The sequence below is a fragment of the Megalops cyprinoides genome, chromosome 4, assembly GCF_013368585.1.
Source record: "Megalops cyprinoides isolate fMegCyp1 chromosome 4, fMegCyp1.pri, whole genome shotgun sequence".
NCBI lineage: Eukaryota > Metazoa > Chordata > Actinopteri > Elopiformes > Megalopidae > Megalops > Megalops cyprinoides.
The window spans coordinates 38008264-38017210 of record NC_050586.1 but is presented as its reverse complement, the minus strand read 5'-3'; the positions used below and the strand labels follow the sequence as shown (position 1 = coordinate 38017210).

The 8947-nt window shown below is 44.6% G+C and overlaps 1 protein-coding gene across 3 annotated transcripts; it reads right to left on the bottom strand.

The window, feature by feature from the left end:
• Window positions 1–210: 210 nt before the first annotated feature.
• LOC118776676 (zinc finger protein 366-like) lies at window positions 211–8632 on the bottom strand. 3 transcript variants are annotated; one of them, XM_036527168.1, is made up of 6 exons: window positions 8512–8632; window positions 7176–7250; window positions 5203–6520; window positions 3087–3278; window positions 1705–1879; window positions 211–1121 (listed from the first exon to the last, which is right to left on the bottom strand). In XM_036527168.1, exons 3-6 carry the CDS (start codon window positions 6511–6513, stop codon window positions 658–660), a joined length of 2142 nt encoding a protein of 713 aa, XP_036383061.1. In that variant the 5' UTR covers window positions 6514–6520; window positions 7176–7250; window positions 8512–8632; the 3' UTR covers window positions 211–657. The 3 variants fall into 3 exon arrangements, with proteins under 3 accessions (XP_036383061.1, XP_036383059.1, XP_036383060.1); XM_036527166.1 differs by lacking the exon at window positions 7176–7250; XM_036527167.1 differs by lacking the exon at window positions 7176–7250 and having other exon boundaries at window positions 8525–8632.
• Between the last annotated feature and the right edge of the window lie 315 nt (window positions 8633–8947).

Genomic DNA, 8947 nt, shown 5'->3' with positions numbered 1-8947 from the left:
TAGTATCTTTAGTATTTTTTTTCTTTCTTCACACAATAAATGTTTATTTAGTGATAATTAAGGTTAGTAGCCTTAAAATGAAAATATCAAGTAAAAATCATTTGGACCTACAAAAAAGAAAAATGGGCAAATACAGAAAGTCACAAAGTCAAACAAAAAATAAAATAAATGATTTATTAGCATATGAGTATACAGTCACTTGATCCTGGCATTTAAATTGTTTTCAGGCAGATAAGCCAACATTGTTTGTTTTTTGTTTTCTTAAAATCTGAGCTGAGCTCTTGGGGCATCTGACCCCTACCCATACCTTCATAAAAAGCATAACTTATACATCTCATTAGAAAAATAAGATTAAATATAAATCAATATATTACATAAGTGCACCAATTTTCATGATTTATTTTAAAGAAATTACATTTATGGTAAAATTTGAAAGAAATGTAGGCCACACCTACATTCACATTGATATATCTCTGATAGCGACTCTTTCCATTTAGAATAGACTTCAATTTGCATCACATTTCTACAGCAACTCACAGGTATGAAATCACAGTATGTCATGACATTTATGTATCTTGCAACTTTAAAAAATATACAAGTTCTGAAGTTTCCCAGCAGTCTCTGCATGTATAGTACGGTCTGTTCACAGCTTGTTTCTCAGTTCCTGTGAGGTGTGTCTGTGCATGACTCTGTGGGAGAAGAAGAACTCTGCTGATTCTCAGGATAACTCATGCAGGGATGCGCTTCACCGCACAGGTAGTGCTTCTGCTTTTCGACCTGTTCCTCTTTCTCGGACCTCTCTTTCAACTCCTCCTCTTCCTCGCTGCCGGCGTCTGCTTGATTGGGAGGTTTGTGCGGGCTTTCACAGCTGCGGGAACGCTGCTCAGGGAGGAAGGAGGTCTCTGTGGGATGGCCATCCTCCGGGCTGCACTGGCTCGTCTTGTAGAAGCAGTCCTCCTCCTCCTCCTGGCACGAGCTGCCCCGGACACTCTCGCCATCCGACTGGGAGAGGCGGAGGTTGACCCCGCCGCTCCGGGAGAGGTCAAAGGGCTCCTCCTGGCTGACGCTGCCTATGTCGCCGAGCTGCGCAGTGAGACGGTGCCTCCCTCTGCGTCTCAGTCCTGGAACAGCAATGCACTGAGATTAAGGGACTTCAGCATGACATTCTAAATAAAACTGCCATTCAAAGTGAGAACAGTACTTGACCACCTCAATATGACTGTGTGAACAAGATGATGCAGATTACTCCTCACATTTATTAAAGTTGTTGAAGTTATTGAAGGTCATTGGGTCAACCGCTCTAGCACCCCCTATGACACTGTCCGTGAAGATTCTTAACATCTCTAAAGCGTCCTTATAGACTCTGTAATTCTACTCCAGCAATCTCATTGGCCAAAGGCACGCCCATCAAACATCATTCCGTAATCTTCGGCCTAAACACATTATGATCCACTGACCCCACGACTCTATCTCACAGCTGGTGACACTGCATCCTACATCCACACCTCTCTGTACAGTACAGCACTTTGTTCCCTGCTGTGACGGAGCGCCATCACTGCGGTTGAGTATGCGCTCTGACTGCCATACCAACAAGCCTGGCTCTTGTATGTCGTATGGCTGGTACCCCGTAGACCCGGGTTCGGGTGGGGTGGGTGACTGCTCTCGCCCTTTGCTACACCTGCCCCGTCCCTGTCCAGTTCTTACCCCGGTAATCGAGTCCGCGGTCCATGATGCCATGCTTGACCTTCATGTGCCGCGTCAGGTTTCCCTTCAGGGTGAACTTGCTGGGGCAGTAGAGGCATTTAAAGGGCTTGCTGTCTGAGTGCAGGTGCATGTGGCCCATCAGGTTGTGCATTCTGTTAAACTCCTTCCCACAGAGCTGAAAAAGGGAAAGGAGGTAACCGAGAGTGATGCAGTCCACACAATACTACTATAGAAGCGCATTGCAAACACAAGGTTTTCAAAACCGTATAAGGAATCAGTTGCAATATAATGCATATATACATATGGAAATGCAAACAAATGAATCACAGCCCTACTAGAAAGTTAAAACTACAGTGCAAAAATAGCCAAAGCAAATGCATCAGAGATGACTGTTTTCTCTCTCAATTGTTTGGGCCACTTTATAAACACGTAGCCAGATAGCATTCGAGGAAACAAACAGTGCGTTTGTTTGAAGTGCCGTCTATTAATAGATGCGGCTGTCCATTGTGCTCCGGGAGCACACACATCTTTCCAGGGCAAAGCCGGGAGAGGGGCAGAGTGCACAGCAGTGCTGAATGAAGGACTGCGCTCAGCAGCAAGAGGAAGCTGGAACCAGACAGGCCGGAGAAGGAGGAGGAGGAGGAGGAGGAGGGCTGGGACGGGCCCTCCTGCGCTGTCCTTCCTCTGCATTCTTTTCTTTCTTGCGGGAGGGTGGTCCTTTCCTTCAGGAGGAGAGAGGGACTGTGCACTGTCCGAGAGGACCGTGAGAAAACGGGAAGTTGCTCCCGAGCGCGAGAGAAAGCGAGATGAAATCTATTTGCGGGGCCCCCGTTTCCCAGGGGATGCGAAAGCCATTGTTACTCGGGGCCGTTTGCGCTGCGATATCCTTCCTTCGGCCCGAGGAGGAGCCCCGTGCCAAAACTCAGCTATCTGGTCATCGTTCTCCCCCCTCCCCTCATTTTAATCCCCCCCCCAAAGGAAGGTCAGGGGCACTCAAGAATCTGCTTGTCCCTTCAGCACAAAAATGTACTTGCTAGCCATGTTGCTATCCATGTTTACATTGCATAACCTACTGCTATTACTATGTTGTATCATTTGCAACAAACTTTCTTCCTTGCAAAAATGCGTGATATGTATCCTTCATATGCAAAACTAGCCTTTATGACTGACAGCTATCTTTACTGTAAGTAGAAGGTAAATAAAGACATTTGATTTTTTTTTCTCTAAGTCCATCTTGCAATGGTAAATTATTTGTGTTCGCCAAGTTAAAATGTAAGTCATTTTCACATTTTCAGACCTGGTGCTGAAAAAGAAGAAGTTATTGGTTACACACCGCTGTCACCTACTTTAGGCTAAGATATACCTTTGTAGACCAGACTGACCTTGCATTTGTAGGGCTTGATGTTGGAGTGGACGATCATATGGGCCTTCAGGGTCTGTTTCTGGACAAAGCTCTTGAAGCAGAGGTGGCACTGGTAGGCGCGGATGTTGGTGTGGATCAGGACATGGCGCTTCATGTTGGCTAACAGGGTGAACTCCCGCCCACAAATCCGACACTTGTGCTCTTTCACCCCCTGAAAGAGAAGAGCAACAGGGTAACCTGATTTTGTATAGCAAATGGTCAGTAGTGACTTTTCCATTCCATATGGGCTCTAGTCATACAAAATAATCTACATGTACAATGTAGGTAAGTCTTGAAAAAAAGAGACATGCAGAGCAGTCTTTAAAGGAATGATTTAAAAGACGTTTACTTATATATCATGCACTGCATGATTAAACACTAGTATGTGTGTGTGTGTGTGTGTTTGTGTGTGTTTGTGTGTGAGTATGCTTGTGTTCAACTACTTCACAATCTGAAGCTCATTATACCAATGTGGCCTTTCTATTCTATTATAAATACTATAGACATGCTAGCAAGCTGATTAGCTGTTTCCTGATACAGTGACATCAGCTTTAATACCAGTTGGAATGGCAGTAACAGAAAGTATTGCAATTTAAAGTAGATCCATAAGACACAGACACAGAGCAGTGGTGGGTGAAATGTGATAATAAATGGACTGAATTAGGTGCTAACAATCATCACAAGCTCTGCCTTATCAAACAAAAACACAGTCATGTTGAATTTGCAAACATTTTCCCAAGGAAAAGAAATGAATTTCCACTCAATGTTTCATAACAGTATCTCTTTTATAGATTATGTAACCTTTTTTAATAATCAGACTGAATTCTACTTTATGTGTTTCATATTAACAGGACTGAACCCAGCGAGTACATGATTATAAACAGTAATGCAAAATAACATCTGATAACTTAGTTCAAGATTACACTGATACTGTGTAAATCAGTCACTGGTGTGTTAATCCAGTCTATACAAATTACTTGTCACCAAAAAGAGTATAGAAATGTATTTGGAGATTATTACTGTTTACACATTGGAGTTTGGAGATTATAACACTTTACACATTACAGTACTCTGAAGTCTAATTAGCATAAACTTTGGGATTTCTTTATATAATCTTTATACGTTATGTAATCATTAATGATATAACTAGTTCTGTTGTACAAATAACCAATGTTGCCTATTTAATTAAATTAGTTTTTGGTTAGTTTTTCTTTTCTGTGTATCAGTTTAGAATAGAGGTTGCCAAACTTGGTTCTAGTTCTGTTGTACAAATAACCTATGTTGCCTATTTAATTAAATTAGTTTTTGGTTAGTTTTTCTTTTCTGTGTATCAGTTTAGAATAGAGGTTGCCAAACTAATACCTATGAATCTCTCTTGATTCACTGGATGCTGAATCTGTATATTTTATGGGCTTCATGAGTCTTAAAAGTCACAATTCTGTCATACGTGCACAGCATACTGTTGGTAGAGGAGTCAATGTTTAACCTATGTTTATCAAAGTAGTTACTTGTTTGGAAGACTCCTCCAGTTGCACATCCTCTTTTAAGAGTATATATGCACACTATGAATATATGCGACAACACAAGCAGTGGATCTTAAACAATATGCACTCACATTCAGATTTTTTTCTACTTTCTCAATTTCCTGTTTGACCAATGCACTGCTGGACTCATTATTTTCGAAGGGTTCTGCTCTTTCTCTTGGCTTCACCTTGTAGGACTAAAAGACAATTTCACAAATTAGACATTGTGCTGTGTAACGCTGTCCGGTTTTGTTTTCACAGATCATCAGCATTTAAAGGACGAACAGCCAAAGATTCACAATGCACTCCTCACAAAATCAAAACTAGCATATAGCACAGGTACACAGCAATTAATCTGTACAAAATGGCGGCATATTTTATCTACCTTTGCAAGAGAGGAATTAATATAAACACAATTCATTCAAAATGTTGGTATGTTCATGTTGCTAAATTGGGATTTTAGCATTCTGAGTCTAAGAAACCTGTCTGGTGTTTGGTTGCAGAATGCCATGGAAATGATCCGTTAGCTATGTGCGCCTAACCTGAAAAAAACAGCGAAAAAGGCCCTCCTACCTTGTGTGTGAGCGCGTGCTGCTTGAGGTGGTGGGACTGGGTGAACTCCATGCCGCACTCACTGCAGATGTAGGGCCTGATGTCCTTGTGCTTCATCATGTGGTTCTGCAGCTGGCTGGGGTACTGGAAGGTCTTCTCGCACTGGGTGCAGCTGTACTGCGTGGGGCCCCGGTGGGCCGTCAGGTGCCTCTTCAGCTGGGCCAGGGTGGGGAAGTCCAGGCCGCACTCCACGCACACGTTCTCCTGGCCCTTCTCGTGCTTCAGCTCGTGGGCCCGCAGCTCGCTGGGGTAGGCGAAGCCGCGGCCGCACACGCCGCAGCTGTAGGGCTTGACGTCGCTGTGCTGCATCATGTGCCGCTTGAGGTGGCTGGTCTGCGTGAAGGCCTTGTGGCACACCTGGCACTTGTGCGGCCGCGCCCCCTGGTGGGTGAGCATGTGCGTGTGCAGGTGGCTCAGCTGCTTGAAGAGCTTGCCGCACTGGCCGCAGCCGTGTGGCTTGATGCCGCTGTGGCCCAGGATGTGCGTCACCAGGTTGTACTTGGAGGTGTAGGACTTCTCGCACATGCGGCACTTCCAGCGCTTCTGCTCGCCGCCCACGTCCACGTAGTAGCTGTCGTCGATGTGGACGGTGACGCTGTGCTTCTCCGCGGCCGCCGCCTCCCCCCGGCCCCCGCCCGGGGCCCTGCGGTGGCGGCCGAGGGCCTCCCTCTGGTAGAAGCTGTGCGGGGAGAGGTGCATGAGGGGGCCGGGCATGAAGTACGGGAAAGGGATCCAGCTCGGATGGAGGGGCGGGAAGTACGGGGAGGGAGGGGGCATCAGGATGGGCGAGGGGGGCCAGAGCCCCTCTGGGCTGGCGGGTTCCCTCTTCACCTGCATGGCGCTAAACCTGCCCAGGGTCCTGTAGAGCTGGATTCGGCTCAGGTCGATCATGTGGGTGTCATATTTAGGGGGCGGGGCGGGAACGGGGCGAGGGGACGGGTAGCGAAGGTGGGACAGATCCACGGTCTTGGGGGGGCGGTCCTCCTCCGCTTCGTCCGAGGACTCGGCGTCTTGCGGGTTCATTTTGAAAGGTGTCCGTTTGCGTTTCCGAGAGCCTCCTTCTGACGGGTAAGGGAAGCGGCTGAAAGCTGGGGGATGCTGGGAGCTGAGCAGGGGGTCGTCCCTGCTGAAGGTATCCCTGACGGGCAGTGATCTCTGGGGCTTGAGGAAGAGTGGGAGGGGTTTCAGACAAGGGGTGTGGTTGAGGATCGTCTTAAGACTGTCCCCAAAAGGGCTCTGCTCTGATCTGACCTGCATTGTCTCTGTCTCCATTGTTTACCTGGGAAAACAAAGGAGCAGGGTTATGAAAAATGCAGTCAAGGGGATGCGTCATGGCACGAATACCACAGAATACTGTGGTGACCTCAGCCTCAGAGCGCCTGGTCTGTGTTACTATTTCCTTTTTTTGTTCATATTTTTAAATTATAAATTGTAGATCATTGATTACATTTTTCTTAACGTTCATCAAAATTAAACCTTGAAGCAGATGTAAGCAAGCTTCTTGACTCATTACAACCCCAGACTGCTGCTCGCTGACTCATCTATAACCCATCCATCTATTTTCTCTTCTGCCTTAAAAAGAAGGGGGCCACTGACAGTGACTTCCAAAAAGGAAGTTAGCTTTGACAAGCCCGACACCTCTCCCCCCCTCTCGGCTTTTTCACTTCTTCCTCAAAGACTACGGTTCCCTCTTTTCATTAGGATAGAGGGATGAACACTTCTCCTTTTTTTCCCCTCAGTGGTTTCAGAAGAACACTTTACTTTATCATGTTATTTTTCCCTGTTGAATCAGAACAGCACAGGAAAAGTACATATAAACCAGCATAAAATAATTGGGTGTGCCATAATACAGCAGTGTGCATTGTAACACAAACAAATCACGGATTTGGTTATCAACAGTTAAAAGCAGAAGAAAAGATTTTAAAGGGAAGTACCCATTTTGAAGACTGGCAATTGTCCAACTGTATGTTGTACATCTTGACATTTTGTTCACGTTTACCTTGTCCTCTCTGCAGTTTTTAAAAATGAGAGCAGCAACATGAGCTTTATGAGTTCTGAATTTTATTGGAGGACACTGATAACCTTTACATTTCCTCCAACATGATTCAGCCAGATGAGTTTGATTAGCACCATAACAACTACAGTAAGTCAAAATGTCTAAAACTACAAATGAAGTCATCTTCTAAACAGAATCAGGTTAGACGATCAGCATTTTTTATAAAATGACTAAAAATCCACTGGTAAAGGCTAAACATCCTTTCTGATAATATTCCCTAGCTACCATTGAATAATGTATTTATTTTTATGAGGATAATGATAATGATGGTTATCATTATAATTATTGTTATTGTCATTATAATTTTTGTTATTTGTATTCGCTCTATAACACAAGTACGGTATAGGTACGGTAGGATTGTGGCGCGTGTGGGGTGTAACAAGACACATAGTTGATCTATTGTTTCACAGTAATTACATGTGAGGGGATATTATGAACATGTATTATGTGTCCATATGTTAGCAGTGTCGTAAATATGTGCATCTGTATAGGTATTGACAGTGCTTTCAGGGGAAGAAGGGACAAGTCAAATTGCAAAATGTTTGACCTTTTAGTCAATTAAATCAGTGTTAGTTTTGTTTTTTTTTTCACTGCCACAACATCTATCTTTGAAAGCAAAGTGGACAGCATGTCTCACTGGGTGTAAAAAAGGAATATCTTCCCCCAAAGGAGCAAATGTAATATGTAGTATGCGCACCGATGCATGTAATGTTTATATTTTCTTAACTGGTTTACAGATTGTGACCAATCCAGAGTACACAGTAGTTTGCCAATAAACCATTTGCTTCCAAAATGAGCCATCATGATTTCACTGGGACCTCAGTCTGGTGTCATTTTTCTTGCATGCAATCATGAATGGCCTAGCATGGAAGCATTCAAATTTGAAAGTTGCCAAAGTGTTACTCCAAAAGTAGTTAGAAGCCATTAAGTAAACGAGGTGGTTTGTCATGCTTTGCAATATAGAATACTTTGCAATTTATGACAGGGATAAAATAAGAGTCTTGCCCGCTGCTTGTCTAACTTTTGCTCATTGCATTCTTACATGTATCAGCCCACAGTGCCGTGACACTACTGTATGTTTATCTACTTTGAAAACCGATCACGTGTTTCCATCCTGCGGTAATATTCAAAATCAACAAAGACACTGACTCAAAGGCCCTTGTCGTCCACTCTTATCAGCGAGCCCCTGGAGCAGCAGAGAACGCGACACTCACCAGCTCTTCTTACCGTGTCAACGTGGGCAAACGCTGGCCGCGGCGTGTACCTGCTGCTCTCCCCGCGCTCCGGACAATGAGCCACAGCTCCCTCGGACACTGTTTGAAGTGACTTGAGAAAGAGAACAGGAACGAATCGCATTGTTCCCATTTTTCAGATGAGTACCTTCGGAAAGGAGGAAGGAAGGGAGGGGAGAGGAAGTCCACGAGTCAGTGTGCCTTCCTGCAGAATAATAAGAAAAGCCCAGATAGACATCTACGCTTCTTTTCGAAGTTCCAATTTGTTCGGCTTTAGGAAAACAAAAAGGGTTGTGTGTTTTACTGTCATTTTATTGCATTTGTGTACAATTTGCCTCAGTTCGGTTTTGTGGACAGGGGGTTGTCTGTGGGTGACAAGTTAATGGGAGAATATTACTTTTAATACCGTTGCCCATAG